Source organism: Rattus rattus, chromosome 11 (genome assembly GCF_011064425.1).
Source record: "Rattus rattus isolate New Zealand chromosome 11, Rrattus_CSIRO_v1, whole genome shotgun sequence".
NCBI classification, from domain to species: Eukaryota; Metazoa; Chordata; class Mammalia; order Rodentia; family Muridae; genus Rattus; species Rattus rattus.
The window spans coordinates 57798980-57817633 of record NC_046164.1 but is presented as its reverse complement, the minus strand read 5'-3'; the positions used below and the strand labels follow the sequence as shown (position 1 = coordinate 57817633).

The following is an 18654-nucleotide window of genomic DNA, read 5'->3' as shown; positions in this document are numbered from 1 at the left end:
CAACAGCCTGTGATGTTTTCAGGGTGTCTCGTTTATTTCTGGGCATGATTATATAAACCCTTTGGCAAACAAACTTAACGGAGTATAACTGATATATGTCAAGTCTTGCTGGTATAAGACGCCTGGCTGGGGATCGTCTCCCCCATTATATGGTGGCTCTGTAAGTGTACGCATATTACGAAGCTTCTACAATAGTAGACTTCCCAGGCTTTTCAAAAGGCAATCTTAGTGTACATTGTGCATCTCTGTATTCCTTTATATGCCATACCCTCTCATTCCTTGCCTCTGACCTCCTACGTTCCTCCCCACGTGGATGGGAGTGGGAGTTTAAAGAGGCTGTATTGTTTGTCAAAGTGAATAGATATAGAAAAGAATTCATATGAGAATAATCTATATGTAAGTAGCAATACTCTGGTTTTGGTAGCATGACTTATGTACATGATGCACTCTCTCCTGAACCTGCTGGAAGGAACGGGTCCTGGGTATGTCTAAGCAAGTAGACTTAACATTAAAATGCAATGTATTTTGCCCTTCAAAGGTGGCCTTACCTTCTATTCACTTTACAAACAGTTGCTCTGTAGAGAACTCTAAGCCCACAAAGAAAACATTGATGGTAGCCACTCATCCTGAAACTCTAATCTTGTGAGAATCCATTTTTCTGTGACATTTGAGGTAAGCTATCTCTGTTGTACTAATGTGAACATCTCTATATTATCTGTAGCCTGCACTTCTTTTACCCATAGTCGGTTATTTGGAACTCCATATATATATATACACTATGGAAAGGAACTGTATATATATATATATATATATATATATATATATTGAATAGTTATGTGAACAAGAAGATTTTCCTTAAGTAAACAATACATTTAAAAATTAGGAATTTATACCCTATTGGCATATTTATTTTCCACCAAGAATTATACTTTTTGACTTACTAAAGCTTAAATATGGATAAATATTCATCTATCACTGCTCAGTACTTTCCAAAGTAGTTCGTGTAATAACAGATTTATGATATTCCTAGTCAGTCTCTAAGAGAGGTTAAACTGTGGAGGAAAATAAAATTACCGGTAATTAAATTTACAGGCAGCTTTGCCATCTACAGCAAATTTATTGCTTCATAGTGAAATATAGTTAGAGCACTTTCACATAAAGTGAATCCATTTTTACATGATATAGGTATTATACGTTGCCATTTCAATTTATATAATTAAAATGATATCATTGGACTCTGAGGTTAATGGGATACTCCACTGAGAACCATACGTCGTGGGCAATAAAATGCAGCACTGCAGGGTTGGCTCTTCTCTGAAGAGCTGATGCAGTAATTCTGTACCACTACATCACGTGGTCCCTTTAAAAATGTGCAGACACACTGAAAGCAAAGAAGGAATATTCCCAAAAGTTGCCATCAATTTTTAGAAATTAAAAAATTACTAAAGTGATCTATGAGGAGTGATTAACATAAATACACTTGGACTTTCCTTTCAACCTATCCATATGTTCCTCCATTCTGGAGTATACAACACTCAAGAGAGATTTCTAAAAGTATCCTGCCTGCAATCTCAGCCCATGGATGTTGGAGGAAGAGTTTTATGAATTTGAGGCTTTGCTATATGGTAATTTCAAGACTATGGCCTTGACGTGGTGCTGTGTCTAACAGAACAAAATTAAGGCTGGCAAGACAAGCCAGTGGTGCTTGCTGGGCAAGCCTGCTGATCTGAGTTGGACCCGCAAGACCCAGATATTGGAAAAAACAAAGCAACTCACACAAATTGTTTTCTGGCTTAAACAGATATGTAGTGGCACTTGTCAACCCACACATCTTTATATGCATGTAATAAGTGCATACATTTAAAAATAAAGAAAGAAAACATTATAATTGAGTGTATAAATGGTGAGCAGTGTTCTATAAATTTTTCTTTTCCACACAAAAAATAAACTTGTAGGGTCTAGAAAGAAGAATCTATTGTTAAGAGCATTGGCTACTTGGTCATAAGATTAGAATAGGGCCCCAGACCCATTTTTGAGCTCACAATCAGCTGAGGTTCCAGTTTCAGGTGATCCTATTCTACAGGCACATGTGTGGGAACATGCACATGTGTATGGGAACATGCACATGTGTATGGGAACATGCACATGTGTATGGGAACATGCACATGTGTGCATATGCATGTGCACACACACATGTGCTTGAGCATGCACATATGCACACACATACAAATAAAGAAATAAATGTAAAGTACGTTTTTATAATTTTATTATTATTTCACACTCTATAAAAACTTTATACATATAATATACATATTTTAAATGAGTGAAAATGTTTCATATGTAAATGGTATCCAAACAATGCTATTAAGGTTTACTAAATTTTTTTTCACTGAGTTCCATTTTTTTGCCATGATTTAATATTTTTATTTATGAAGCCTTAATTTCAAGGTGTATTTTGAACAGACAATAGTCTTCCATAGAAGAATTTTTGTAACTATCTAACTGTGGGAGAAAAACTCTTCTCCTCCAAATAACATTCCAATTGGTTATCCAAATGCCAAATGTTTGGACTTAAAAACATGTATTCAAATAGCATTATATATAGTTATCACATTGTATTTAGGAATATGTGCATACATGAACACGTGTGCAACACACACACATGCACACACACACACACACGCACGCACGCACGCACGCACGCACGCACGCACACACACAAAGTGAAAGAGGTCATGATCTTGAAAGAAAACAAGAGTGGCATCCGGACGACTTGGAGTGAAGAAAAAGACAGGTCAAAATGACATGATTATGTTAAAATTTGAAAAAATAAAGAAGTAAAAACAAAAGAATGAGGATAACTACTTAAAGTCATCTTTTAGATGAAATATAATTTTTAGAAGTTGGAATGCTGTAATATCTTTATGGACTAAAGACTTATGTCAGAAAAATAGGTATACAGTGATACTACCCTTTTTTTATTGGATATTTTATTTATTTACATTTAAAATGTTATCCCCTTTCCCAGTTTCCCCTCCAGAACCCCCTTATTCCCTTCCCCTCCCCCTGCTTCCATGAGGGTGCTCTCCCACCCACCTACTTCCTCCCAGCTTCCAGCCCTGACAATCCCCTACACTGGGGCATCAAGCCTTTACAGGACCGAGGGCATCTCTTTCCAGTGATACCCAACAAGGCCATCTTCTGCTACGTATTTGGCTGGAGCCATGGGTCCCTCCTTGTTTACTCTTTGGTTGGTGGTTCAGTCCCTGGGAGCTCTGGAGTGTCTATTTACCTATTAAAAGCAATGACTTCGAAAAATTCTTAGGTAAATGGATGGAACTAGAAAATATCCTGAGTGAGGTAACCCAGTCACAAAAGAACACACATGGTATGCACTCACTGATAAGGGGCTATTAACCCAAAAGTTCGAAATACCAGAGATAGAATTCACAGACCACATGAAGCCCAAGAAAAAGGAAGACCAAAGAGTGGATGCTTCAGTCCTTCTTAGATGGGGGAGCAAAATACTCAAGGAAGAAATACGGAGACAAGGTGTAGAGCAGAGACTGAAGGAAAGGCCATCTAGAGACTGCCCCACCTGGGGATCCTGCCTATCTATGTACAGACACTAAACCCAGACACTAAGGCTGATGCCAAGAGTGCTTGCTGGCAGGAGCCTGATATAGCTGTCTCCTGAGAGGCTCTGCCAGAGCCTGACAGAGACAGAGGCAGATGCTCCCAGCCAAGCATTGCACTGAGCATGGGGTCCCCAGTGGAAGAGTTAGAGAAAGGATTGATGGAGTTGAAGGGGTTTGCAATCCATAGGAAGAACAACAATACCAACCAACTAGATGCTACCCTTTTCTAAAGTCAGAATCCATACCACAAGTTGTCTTGAAAAATGTGAGGGGAGCTGAAAAGCAGAAGCTTCCTTTTCCCCTCTTTGGGTGGGAAACGCTGCATAGCCTCACACAGAAATTGTTAAAGTCTTTGCTATAGTCTTGTTAAGCTCAAAAGAAAGCAAACCTCTTATGTAAACATGTTAAGTAAAAGCACTGTTTCTTTACTGCTTCTAAGATTGGGATTCATCTCAACGGGAGGCTCCAAGGCTTGGCACTATTACTGATGCTATGATGTGCTCACAGACACGAGCCTAACAGGCTGTCCCCTGAGAGGCCCAACAAGCAGCTGATTGAGACAGAAGCAGATGCTTACACCCAACCAATGGTCTGAAGTTGGGGACCCCTGTGGTTGAATTAGGGGAAGGTTGGATGAAGGTGAAGAGGAGGGTTTCCCCATAGAAAGATCAGCAGTCTCAACAAAACTGGGTCTGTGAGATATGTCAGACACTTAGCCGCCAACCAGGCTGCATACACTAGCTAGTATGAGGCCTCCCAACACCTACACAGCAAAGGACGGCCTGGTCTGGCCTCAGTGAGAGAAGATGCACCTAACACTCAAGAAACTTGAGGCTCCAGGGAGTAGGGAGGCCTGGCAGGGTGGGTTGGGATGGGGTGGTGATAGGGAACATCCTCTTGGATAAGTGGGGAGAAAGAATGGGATGAAGAACTGTCAGAGGACAGACAGGAAGAGGGATAACAACCGAACTGTAAAAAGAGACTAGAGAAAAAAAAATGGTTTAAACAGGGAGTTTCACTACAATCTCCTTTATCAGCCAGTCATTTAATACCTAGAATTTAAACACAAGCATTTTATCTATCCAAGTTTTCAATATATATATAGTTTGAAAATAGTTGGAAGATATCTTTATTTTCATCTCTTTTTTATTGATCATTTTATTTATTTACGTTTCAAATGTTATCACCCTTCCAGGTTTCCCCTCTGCAAACCCCTATCCCATATCCAGAGGTTAGGGATGGCTCCTACAATCCTCCCGCTAACTCCTTCATTGAGGTCCCTGTGCTCAGTTCCATGGTTGGCTGCAAGCATCCTCATCTGTATTGGTCAGGCTCTAGCAGAGCCTCTTGGGAGACAGCTCTATCAGGCTCCTGTCAGCAAGCACTTCTTGACATCAGCAAGAGTGTCTGTGTTTGCTGGCTGCATATGGGATGGATCCGCAGGTGTGGCAGTCTCTAGATGGCCTTTCCTTCAGTCTCCACTCCACTCTTTGTCCCTGCACTTCCTTTAGACAGGAGCAATTGTGGGTTAAAATTTTTGAAATGGGTTGGTGGCTCCATCCCTCAACCAGAGGCAGTGCCTAACCTCTGGATATGGTCTGTACAGGTTCTCTCTCCCCTTGGTTGGATATTTCAGCAACTGTCATCCCTGTTTTGTTCCGGGAGCCTCTTGATTTCTTTGCATCTGGGACTTGCTGGTGGCTATCCCAGTTCCCATCCCCCATTGCTACATGCCTGTGATCAATTTCATGACCCTCTGTACATCTCCCCAACTTTTCCCACACCCAATCCTGCCTCCTTTTTCCTTCTCTCATCCTCTCTCCCTCCTAAATCCCTTCCTCCTTCTAACTCCTGTGATTATTTTGTTTCCCTTTCTAAGTAGGACTGAAATATCCACACTTTGGTCTTCCTTCCTCTTGAGCTTCATGTGTGACTTGTATCTTGGGTAATCTGAGCTTTTGGGCTAATATCCACTTACCAGTGAGTACATACCATGTGTGTTCTTTTGTGATTGAGTTACCTCACTCAGGATGATATTTTCCAGTTCCATCCATTTGCCTAAGAATTTCATAAAGTCATTGTTTTTGATAGCTGAGTAATATTCCATTGTGTAATGTACCACATTTTCTGTATCCATTCCTCTGTTGAGGAACATCTGGATTGTTTTCAGCTTCTGGCTATTATAAATAAGGCTGCTATGAATATAGTGGAGCATGTGTCCTTATAGTATGTTAGAGCATCTTTTGGGTATATTCCCAGGAGAGGTATACCTGGGTCCTCAGATAGTACTATGACCAATATTCTGAAGAACAGCCAGATTGATTCCACAGTGGTTGTACCAGTTTGCAATCCCACTAACAATGGAGGAGTGTTCCTCTTTTTCACATCCTCAACAGCATCTGCTGTCACCTGAGTTTTTGATCTTAGCCATTCTTACTGGTGTGAGGTAGAATTTTATGGCTGTTTTGATTTGCATTTTTCTGATGACTAAAGATGTTGAACATTTCTTTAGGTGCTTCATAGCCATTTGAGAATTCTCAGTTGAGAATTCTTTGTTTAGCTCTGTATGTATACCATGTACTTATATTTTTTAAGAAATAACTTCTTGTTGTCCAGTTAACTTCTATTCTATTCTCAAAGAAATACTTCCTGGTGTTTGATACCCTACTCAACTAACAGTCCATTCTTTTCTTTACATATGTGTCATGAGGATCTAGGACCCGTAGTCTCTGAATAAACTAGTACTCACATGCATGTACCCAAACGTATACAGACAATTAAAATGTAATAAAAATGAATCTTAAAACATGGAATGGCCTCTTAAAAGGATTTGCATGTTGGTAGTAGTAAAGTTACACAACAGTGATAGTGTATTAAACCCCAGGTAACTGTAGTCTTCAATAGGACAAAACTTAAGTTATGTATATATTAATAGCCCCAAAGTAGTCTTTCTTATCTTATGCTTCTATGTTCAGAGTATTGTATGCATATTCCTATTGATTTGATAGTTTTCCTTACTTTTGTTTTTCTGTTGATATTTATGGCTTCTTACTATATGCGTGTACACAAACACCATACATAGAGTCCAAAGTTAACAAGACCATTAAATACACCATTTGGTAAAGATGTTTCAATAAGATGCTAATGTCAGTTCTAAGGTTATTTGTCATAATATTTAACTGGTACATTTATGAAGTCATGGATCCTGAATCTCTAAGCTACATGTTCTTCCTAACTGGTTTGGAGCTCAGAGATAGACTTACTTCCTTCCTTCCTTCCTTCCTTCCTTCCTTCCTTCCTTCCTTCCTTCCTTCCTTCCTTCCATCAAGATTTATTTATTTATTTTATGTGAATACACTGTAGCTGTTTTCAGACAGACCAGAAGAGGGCATCTGATCCCATTACAGATGGTTGTGAGCCACCATGCAGTTGTTGGGAATTGAACTCAGGACCTTCGGAAGAGCAGTCAGTTTTCTTAACCACTGAGCCATCTCTCCAGCCCAGGGTCAGCGTTTTTATTACTGCTCTTAGTTTGGTTTTGTTCTTAAGAGAAGCAACATGGTTTATTCTTATGAGTGATCCTTGGTCCACACATTGAAACCATTGCTGAAGGGACTGAAAAAATAATGCCAGATGGCTATCTGGTTACTGAAGACACCTCTTATCTAAGGCAATTGACAATGGCCAGCAATATAATGTTTGGAAAGCAGCAAAGTCGAATAAAATTCTATTCCATGCATACTAGCAATGTGACCACAGTTTAACCGTGTAACCTTCATTATCCTCTTCAAAATGAGAAAAAGAATTGCAACCTGATGCGATTTAAGAAAGAACTAAGTAAACCAAAAAAAAAGTGACGGCCAGCTGTGAGCAGTAACCTACTGTATGTGTTAGTAGTAACCATTACCTGACCAAAGAATCCCAAGATACAGACCTTTTCACACTAGTTATATTGGTAGACCCTCACAAGTATTACTGAGGGAGTACAAAACCTTTCTTTCACACTTGGCTTGGACTAAGAATCACTGTTACCAAGATGCGTTAGGAATTAGAGTGAAAAGACCTGTATTCTGAAGAAGACCTGCTCCTTACAGTCTTGTTCGCTTAGTACTACTATGAGTTCCTGGAGAGTCACAATCCACGTCAAGCCTAGAAGGTGAATTAGAAACACAGATTCGTTTGTCAAAGATTGAGGTGCACATAGAGGCATAGCAGGAGTCCTCTGAAATAAATCATCACCTGGAAATTTCAAGAAACCCCAAGGAGTCCAGTATACCTGAAACATGAAAGAGTATAGATAGATCTCAAAAGCAAGTGTCAAGTAATTTCTTTGGTGCTAGTTGTACATCATTGTGATCATTTGAGTCTTTCTTTTTATTGTATCAAATACTCTGGCATTTGTATCTAAGAAGCAGTAATCATAGAAAAGCTAGCATTTGTATCTAAGAAGTAGCAGTCATAGAAAGGCTAGCATTTGTATCTAAGAAGTAGCAGTCATAGAAAGGCTATAGAGCAGCATAGATGTAATTTCAATTTATTAAGCTAGTCCATACCAGAAGAGAACAAGGTAACAGAAGGGCAGACAGAAAATTCTGGAAATATTTTGAGCTGGGTGAATTTGATAATCAATTGGCATTGGATGAATAAGATGCCCTGCGTCTCCGGCCTATGCCTCTGTAAGGATACTGCCCTCCTTTATTCAGATGAGGAAGACTTCTGGTGTTAGTAGCTTCATATACTGTGGATATAATGTTTATATAAGGTTGGGGGGTGCTTTATAAGTGGTCATAAATCAGTTCAAGGAGAAGAATTTGGACTGTGTCCTTTAAGAAATGGGGATAGCTGCCAATCCACTAATATCCTAACAGTGGTCAGGAGTGTGAGGAGGAAGAAGAGGAGAAGCAGAAACAAGAGGAGGAGCAGGGACAGGAGGAAAGGGCTTGACTGCAGGTACTATGTACGTGTGTGGGAGTGAGTTAAATGTAGTGAGAGAAAAATAGGGTTTAAATGAGAGACCCAGAATCTTGTGATTACCCAAATGGATCCCATCTCAGCTGTACCTCTTGGATGTGCTTTCAATGAGCGCATGTAAAGCACATAAAGTTTGTCCTGCTGGAACATGTTACTGTCCACTCATTATTTTAATGACGGAGCAGTCTTCGCCGCTTTTTACACTCTTCTGCCATTTTCAGGAAAACCAATAGACTTGACTTTCAAGAATTTCAAATTTTTCAGACCTGAAGGGAAGGCTCAGCCATTAAGAACACTGGCTGCTCTGGCATAGGACCTAGATTTGCTTCCCAGGGCCTATACAGCAGGTCCCAACCACCTCTGACTCCTGTTTTGGGGGACCCACTTGCCTCTTCTGGCCTCTATGGACAGCAGGAACACACACAATGCACATGCCTCTGTAAGAGCAAAGCATCAACAATACACTTAATAATTAAACAAGAATTTCCATATTTTTTTTTCAGAAATGTCACAACACGGTAGATTTCAGGTTGTAAAGTGATCATTCATCTTGCTTCAACCCCCCAGTACCTGCTGTAGCAGTAGGACAATTGTCTTTCTTGGTTTACAGCTTTGTCACCATGTTGCTCAGAAAATTCGAGTGACTCGAAGCTCTGCTGAGATGACAGTTAACCTTAGCTTACATCAAATACTTTCCAGCAGCAGCCAACTTCAGACTTTATTGCCTAATGTTCTCCCTTAAAAATACCTCATGCACTGGACTCAGGCCAGCTTTTGGAGATACTGCCTGGCGCTTCTTCTCTCCCCATTACCCCTGCCTGCTCTGAAATTCAATTTCCAGATTAATCTTCCTAAAAACAGCAAGCCAATCAAGCCATTTCTCTGTTCAAGCAGCTTTTTACACTCTATTGCCCAGTGATATAATTACAGACTTCCGCCATGGCAGCTCCAGCCCACGCCCTTAGTAGTTGAGACTCATTGTGCTTATTCCACATAGTGCAGGGAACAGCGCTCCACAGCGAGGATGTCTCCTGTGCCTTCATTGAGCTTCAAGGAATACAGCAAAGAGAGGGAGGTCAAATGGCTGCCTTCTAGGCAGAATAATGGCAGTATACATGTAACCAACACCTTTATGGTATTTTTGTATTTAGTTATTATTCTTAGCGTCTTGACTTGGAATTTTCTAGAAACAGAAAGCTAACTTCATTCAATTCCAAACCCTTTCATATACTGGCCTAAACTATCATTCATATATATATATATATATATATATATATATATACATGTATATATGTACATGTATCCACCATTGCACAAATGGCATATGGCAAAGCCAAGATGAGTTAAGAAATTAAGAAAACCCTCCCTTAATCTCATAAACTCAGGAGAATCGTATTGATGCTGGTTTGATAATCCTTGTTAGATGTTCCCAAATTTTGACTCAGTGTTTATCTGCATTTCCTGTATGTTTAATCATTAGTCTTATCATTAAACAATGATAACATTTTCAAACCTTAGGTCCTGTCCTACAAAACTGAAATAATTATAATATCAGCGTCATAGCATAGACATGGTAATTGGAGCATGGGGTGTGTATTCTTTTAAGCATCAACTATTGCTTGTGTCAGGCTCTTTCCAGAACATAGTCCACTCCTCAAAAGGAACCAGGAATCATAGTTAAAGAGGCTTAACCCAGCGGATGGCACCCTCATGCATGCTGAGAAGCCTTTCCATGCTGAGAAGCTCTCTATCCAGGGGTAGAGTTAGGTACAGCCATCAATCTTAGGAAAATATTGACCTTTGAGCCTCTTAGTCCTTCAGAGCTTACGGGGGAAAGGTTGGTGACTATTATCCAAAGAAAACTGGTCCATGCTCTAGGAATTTGTCATAGGAAATCAATAAAAATAATACAAAACCCAGGAGTGATATCCCCCCCTAAACTGCAGGGTGTCATGGTTATGTTTATTCGAGCCACACAAAGCCTTACTTTTCCTCTCCCTCTGAAGTCAGTCAAGAGTCTGACCGCGGGACATGGAAACCCAGCAAAACATTTGTGCGAAGAAAGGGAACTCAAGTTCTAGAGACTAGAAGCCTACAGACGTGAGGGAAAACTCAAAACCAGGAGTAAATGTTTTGTGGTCTTTTCTCTATATGCTCTCTGAAGTATTCCTTGTCTGAGAGGTGGTAAGGGCTAATAACTAGACAGTGTAACGAAGGCAGGGACATGAGGGTAAAACACAATCAATTTCTCTTTTTTATTGGATTTTTAATTTATTTACATTTGAAATATTATCCTCTTTTCCGGATTCTCCTCTGCAACCCCCCTATCCCATTCCCCTCTCCCTGCTTCTGCGAGGGTGCTTCCCCACCCACCCATTCCCACCTCCCCGCCCTGACATTCCCCTACACTGGGGCATCGAACCTTCACAGGACCACAAGTCTTTTCTCCCATTGATGCTAGATAAAGCCATCCTCTGCTACATATGTATCTGAAGCCATGGGTTCCTCCAAGTGTACTGTTTGGTTGGCGGTTTAGTCCCTCGGAGCTTTGGGGGAGGGGTTCTGGTTGGTTGATGTTGTTGTTCTTCCTATGGGGTTGCAAACCTCTTCAGCTCCTTCAGTCCTTCCCCTACCTCCTTCAAGGGGGTCTCCGCGCTCAGTCAGATAGTTGGCTGCGAGCATCCGCCTCTGTATTGGTCATGCTCTGGTAGAGCCTCTCAGGAGACAACTATATCAGGCTCCTGTCAGCAAGTACTTCTTGGCATCAGCAGTAGTGTCTGGGTTTGGTGTCGGTGTATGGGAAGGATCTCCAGGTGGGGCAGTCTCTGGATGGCCTTTCCTTCAGTCTCTGTTAAACACAATCATTTTCAGCAAGCATGACAGCTTCATATTCACTTGAATGCCATCTTTTTCCTTCCCTTCCTCCTTGCTCGCTACATTTTTTTTCTTCCTCAGAAATTGCTTTGTCCTCTGACCTCCTCTGAACAGTTTTTGCCATCAAGGTTTTAATATATATATTTTTAGGATATTAAGGATATATATATATATATATATATATCCTTAACGACATAATTTTAAAAGGAAGGAAAGAAGTCAGTCCTAATCAATGACAAGTGGGGGAAATCAGCGCTTTTTTAAGGAAATGGGGTTTTATTGCTCTTAAGGATGTTGGGAAATTATTGAAAGCAATAATGAGCTACATTGCTTCACAATGTGCTTCCTGCGTAAGTGCAAATGGGTACAATTACTCTTTGAAGTAAAATATGAGTTTTTCCTCTTTTCTCACCCCCACCTCCTCCCGTTCTCTTTCTCCTCCTCCTCATCCTCCTTCTCTTCCTTCTCCTCATCTTTTGCCGAAGTATCATTAATACTTACATCTTTACAAATTGCTTAGCAAACACTTTTTTTTTCATTTGAACATTAAGCATATTGAGATATAAACTCCAATCTCATTTGTATAAAACTCGGCGTTAATGAGGTCAAGACCAGGCACTAAATCTTTGCATCAGCCAGTCATATCCTCTCCTCTCCTGTGTGACTACAAGCACGTGAATTATGAGCTCTGCTCACGGGCGGCTTTGAGGGAGGGAGTGTGGAGCGACCTGCTCACTGTGCTTCCGCACGGTGGGAAACGGCCCAGTTTGGCATCTGGTGGGCATCTGTGGTCAGTAGCTTCAGCTCTCTTTGAGAGAATGGGTTATCTTAGAATTTGAATAACTTCATTGGTATTTTAATAGTTTGCCTGATATTTCGGCTTCTTGCTGGGTGCTTATATTAATAAAACCCGGAGGGCAGTTTTCTCTTTTGAGTGGCATATCTTTCTGGGTGTGTGTTTGTACTGTATGTGGTAAGACTAATAATACTTTCTAAGCTCTTAGAATTGGTTCTGAACTCTTGGAAGGAAAAAATAATGACCCATTTTATGATGAGCTTTTTTTTTTCTCCTCAGACTTCTTATTTCTACCCAGAGAGTGCTTTTTTCCTTGATTAAAATGTATTTCTTAATTTAATTAAGATGTAAATATAGACTCGATCTTTATGGTTATAATAGAAATATTTAGGGAAAGCTTTAATTCGGCTCATTGTTAGTATTTCATGCAGAAGCTTTATTTTGTGGTTGGATTGGTGCTTCCATATTCCATTTTAATATTACTTAAGTCACTTAAGTTGTGATGGAAGCTTAATTATGTGGTCTGAGTATTGTCATGCTTCTTTAGGAAGCTCGGTTGAAACAGCGATCTTAGACAAATGTTAAATTCTAAAGGGTCCCCTTGAAACTATGAAAAATCTACTATTTGTCTTAATGAAATATTTTCTTTTACAAAATTAGATCAACCATTAATTTAAAACACCATATTTTATACTAGAACATGAAATTGCAATATTTAATGCAAACTTTAAGTTACCTTAGGATTATAAGTTATTTGTGTAGGTTCATGCCTTGCAGTTAACTGTCTTGCCTTTTTATGTGTGGTGGAGGGTGCTTTCATTGTGGGGTGATCTTTGTTCTTCTATTCCATATTTTGGTTATATAAAACATAAAATATTATTTCATAACTATAGCTCTCCTTTACTTTGTTTCTAGTGATCTCAGTGAAAATCAGATTCAAGCAATTCCAAGGAAGGCTTTCCGTGGTGCAGTTGACATTAAAAATCTGTGAGTATAAATGTACAGTTTAATTTATAGTGCTTTTACATTATTATCTGTTTTTGGGCCAGCTTTACATATTTTAAATTATCAGGAAAATGGAATATCTATGTAGCTTTCTTCTTGTTTTGAAGATATTTCAACAGAAACATAAAATTTTGCCCTTGTAAGGAATTTTGACAACTCAAGTCATTATACAATTTATTCTTCAATATTGCGATTAATGTTTTTAAATTTTTCAGAAAAATGGAAGATTTTTCTCACTTTCTTCCCAAGTCCTTTCTTGTTCTCTTTGTAGCTTCTGTCAGAGTATGCTCAAAGCACAGCAAATAAAGTGTTTATTTTCTTTTGGAAAGCGTAGATAATATTTTCCAGCTAAAGATAAAGATAGCTCAGAACTGCAGCTTTTTCTGGAGTTTTTAGATGTTAAAAGTATAAAACATGATAAATTTACCTTTGCATTCTTGTGTATTTTTCCCACATCTTTTCCTTCCTATCTGTGAAGGACTTTATGAATAAAAACCCTCCGTAATAAGGGAAAGAAGAAAAAAAAGTATTTATTTTCTTTGATAAATCTTTAATCTGGTTTCTTGCAAGGTGTTTAAGTGCCTACAGCTCTCAAGCTGCCTGGGAGATATAAGCTCTCAGTGGCAAACCTAATATTGTCAATATATATCTTTATCACTTCCAAAATAATGTTAGTCTTTTAAAATGATGTTTCAGTTTACCTCAAATGTTGGGGGTTAAAATGCTTTCCTTAGCTATTACAGTACCTTGGAATGTAGGGAAGAAGAGTTCCTGTGTATCCTGAGGAACTCTTCTAATCCAATGTTTTTTAGCTGCTCATAAACAGTGCAGGCAATTTTTCAAGAATTAACTGATATTCAGAATTCTCCATGGGAGAATTCAGAACTATTTTTCTCTGGAAGGGAAAGTGAGACAGATGCTGTCCCTTGTCAAAAGGGACAAGTGTTGATAAGGCCACAGATTTGGGCCTTTAGATCTCCTCAAAAAAATGTGTTTTCCTTGACCCTGAATCTATGCTTTCTGAGTACATAAGTAATGACAGAAAAGCACAGTTTTGTGACTATAAATATACAAAACCATTAACAGTATGACTGTGGTGATTTTTTTACGGGCACTTAGACAAAAAGGATTTCTTCTGCTTTCTTTCTGTCTTTACTAGCCAGCCAGAACTTTGAGAATGCTTAGGATGGATTGGCTGACATAGGGTGACACAATCTGTCTCAGTGTATTATGTGAGGGTCTGGTATTACTTAAGAATTTCTGGGTTGTATCCACTCAAATTGCAATGGCTACATTTGACCACCCTTGCAGAATATCACTTATAACCTTACAATAGTATTGTCATTAAGTGCCTATAAAAGTGTATTTAAGTATTCTTCAAATATTCAGATACTCTGAGTCACCTGGTACTCTTTGTAATTAATTCTACATTTAGGAGCACTGACTTATTATGGGGGATTTTTTTTAAATATGTTTTCTTCATTTAACCTGAAACATAAGTTCAGAGATTAAGTGGAAAGTGAGAGAGTAGGCCAGCTGCCATGAGAAATGAACATTTTAAACCTCTCCCACACACATTCATGAGTTTCAGGGTTTTTTTTCTTTACAAATTCAAAGGCTGTTACATATGCCTCACAACGAGCATAGGATTACAACTTCAGACAGTTTTGCTATATTTTGGATTTTTAGACGTAAGTAATCATGCAAATCCTCTGTTTCTGAGTATTTAGTTTCACGAAATGAATAATAGTTACTCATGTTTGCTCTGGATATTAGGCAAATGATATGTGAAGACCTTTTAAACCAGTAAAAATGCTAGGAAACTATAGTATTACGTTTCATTATAAAAGTATTCAGTGCATGATTGCTCAAAGTTATCCACAGACACGTGACTTACAAGGAAAACAGGCTAGTAGAATATAAGATAAATTTCAACATTAGAATGTGATGAAAATATTATTTAAACATGCATATGATTATTCCATTATGAGTTGATTAGACACGGACCTTCGAGTTGAAACAGAAAATACGCATGGAAATATTCAGGGAACATAATACGAAACAATGATTTATAAATAAGAGATCAAATACTTTAGGGATTAAGGTAGGACAACTTAAAAGTACTACTATAAGTGGTCAGAGAGCTCTAGAAGAAAATCCCTGAAAGAGTGTAGGGGAAATCTAAGAAAAAGTCTTGTATGAGTGTTGGTAAACAGTAGCTAGGTGTAAATTGTGGAAGCACTTCCTATAAAAGCAAAGTGTAATGGAGTTTTAGTGTGTCTATTTTGTGAGTATGAGAAATGGAATGTGTTTGGTTTTTGCGATGTAGGAAATGGAACGTGATTGTTTTTTATTAAGTAAAGCAGAGATGAGACACAAGGGATCCACATGTCGGAGATGCTGACTGAAGCTTCCTCACAGAGTCTGCTTTGGAAATTTATGTTTCCGTGGATGAAGGGAAGCTTAAGAGACAGTGTAGACCTGAATGGTGGCACTAAAATCAGGGGGAAAAACTCCTGTCCTCCTCATCTTCCCTGAACTAATGCAAAAAGAAAGGAGGACAGAAACTGAATTTTGTAAAATTTCACTTCTTAATCAGCTTAAATAACTAACAGAAACGTTATAGGTAAAAAGACATCTCAAACTACATTGTCAAAAATATTCTCATTTTGTGGGGCAGGATATAAAGTTGTTTTCTCATTCAAACAGAGGCAACACATCATCTTTTTTTCTTTAAGTATAAAATTTAATTTGCACTATTCTTAAACCACTAGCCGCAGCCATCAGTGAAAAAGTCGCATACCACTGATGATGATATTAGGACTGAGCAGGACAGGCAGTGTTTTGTCATCTTTATTGGGCCCTTGTGTTCACTTCTAAGTACATTGCCCTGATGGCGTTCCAATGACAGCTGCACAATTATTCAGAGGTGAAAAGAGAAATATCAGCTCAAGCAGCATGCGTTTGTGCCTTCACAGTGCCAAGACCCTGGCTCCTGGAGCGTGGCTCCCCCTCGGCAGTCCTACCCTGGAGCCCTGGCTCTCCGCAGTCCCACCCTGCCGCAGTCTGATTAAACGTTCAGATTGGTCACTTTCGGACCTGATGCAAAACGGTTCCCATTCCTACAGGGTTTCTAATGATGACTTTTGATTTGCTCTTGAGGTCCAGTTAAATATGCTCAAGTTGACATCTTGAAACAGATGCTGTGTAAATGTTGCGAATTAGTACATTTTATTTCCCCTTCTCCAGGCAAGCCTCGCTTGAACTACCCCAGACAGACGAGCATTCGTCTTGGTCCTAAGCGTCTCAGGGAGGAATTAACTAACTCTTATGGTTATATATCTTTATTTGATAGCTGAATTAAAGTGGTTTTAGTGTTTTGTTCTGTTACCTCTTTTTCCCCCAAATTACAACTTATACCACTTTCCTTTGTCTTGACCTTTTAGACTCTCAGATATTAGGAAAACAAAATTGTACTCCAATATCAACAGAATAATGAGGTTCCTAACAGTTTCCATCAGCAGTATTCGTGGGACTTCCATGTGCGCTTTTAAAGTCGCAAAATTGTAGCTACTGCTACCTGTCATTACCGATGGCTGATTCTTCAAAAAAGTTAACTAATGCTCGCAGAACATGTCCCTAGAGACTTTGTATATATAATTAATAGGTTTAATCTGAAGTCACGAAACTTTGCTTTCCCGTAATCAAATGTCAAAAGAAAACATTACAGCACGCATGGAATTTTTTTTCAAGCACCTGATTAGATATTTCCATTCAGTCTTTTCCTCTTAGAAAATATTCCTGGCTAGTCTCACCTTATTTTTGAGAGCTGTGATCTTGTTTTTGTAGCATGTACTTCATGGGGTTCAGATATGTCTTAAGAGTCCTTTATTTAATAAGAAAAAACTTCCTATTTGCCCTTAGAATTTAATAAAAAGAGGGATAAAGACGTACACTTAGGAAGGAAATAAGTTGGTTGTAACTTGTCATCACAAAACTCATGTTAGCCACTTTTGCTCTCTTATTTGGGAATGGATATAGGAAATAGTCAAACTCTTGTAAGAATTGCATTCGCTGCTGTGTAAAGGAGAATACGTTCCTGCTCCTTCTTTCCTCCTTCTGGTACGCATCTTCAAGATGGGCTCTGTGCGGTTTTCACCGACACACTCCCCATGGACATTCCTTTTGTGTTGGCTTGCACCTTTGTAATTCCAGCTACCCCACAGCAATGAATTTTATTCTCTTTCCATATAAAAAAAAATCATCCTCAGTGCTTCAAAAAGAAACAGAAAGAAAAACAAAACAAACAAAAACCAGCTTTCTGAAAGGGAAAATGAGCTTTGTTTTTCATGGGTACAAAAGAAAATTTTAATATAATTTCATGTGCACCAATCTATAAGCAAAAGTATAATTCACAGAATGATTCAGGATATTTCCTTTAGGCAATTCATGCCATCGTTTGGACAATAAATAAACATAACTATGACACTTTGGAGTAAAATCCTCCAGTTTGGACATGCTGTATTGACGAGCAAGAGAGGGAATTAATCTGTTGGTGCAAATCCACATACATGGCGTAGAAACTTTATTGCTCACTGAATTGCTGTCACCTTTCTTTTGTCAGTCCTTCCTTGTTTTAGTTTAGTTTTACACTTTTCAATGAATCTTCTCCAGCCCATAAAATGCAATTGCAGCCAAATTTATCTAGGTATGCAGAAGGCCTAACATATTGTATAGATTGTACTTTCACTTAGTTTGAACCTCTTTCCTGATAGGTTTCTCCATCATTATTTACATAGTTCCTGAACAAGAGTTTGCCAGATAGAATAGAACTAATATGTAACCATATAGGAGAAGAATGTGTGAATTCCCAGTAAGTGTAAGAGATTTCATCACCTCTGCCGTAAATTCTAATTACAAACAACCTCTGTAGTCAGTTTCCAAGGTTACGTCATTTTGAACTTACCTTAAAAGATAATATGCTTCAACTACCAATTCAAACTGTTCTGTTCATATCCAGCTCTCTCCTAGTGGTTTTCATTTATTTCTGAAGCTAGAAATACTTTGAAAAAAAAAACCAAACTTTCTTCGTTGTTGGGGATGGTCTTTTTTCCCCCTTTTTTATTCTCTCATATGTTACATTTCCACAGCAGCTGCCCCTCCCTCCTCTCCTACCCATCCCTCCCTCAACACCGCATTTTCCCCAGATCTACTCCCAGGGATATCAACAAACATGGTATATCAAGTTGCAATAAGACTAGGCACCTCCCCTCAGATTAAGGCAACCCAGTGGGAGAAAAAGGGTCCCAAAAACAAGACAAAGATTCAGAGATAGGTCCCATCCCCGCTGTTAGAAGACATATAATATAT

General features: G+C 38.9%; 1 protein-coding gene across 4 annotated transcripts in view; it reads left to right on the top strand.

Annotated features, from left to right (window-relative positions):
• Positions 1-18654, top strand: part of Slit2 (slit guidance ligand 2) — a 327841-nt gene that overhangs the window by 176109 nt on the left and 133078 nt on the right. For all 4 annotated transcript variants that reach the window (XM_032916904.1, XM_032916902.1, XM_032916903.1 and 1 more), the window contains exon 5: positions 13195-13266. In XM_032916904.1, the coding sequence (XP_032772795.1) occupies positions 13195-13266 (72 nt within the window). The remainder of the gene's footprint in view (positions 1-13194; positions 13267-18654) is intronic.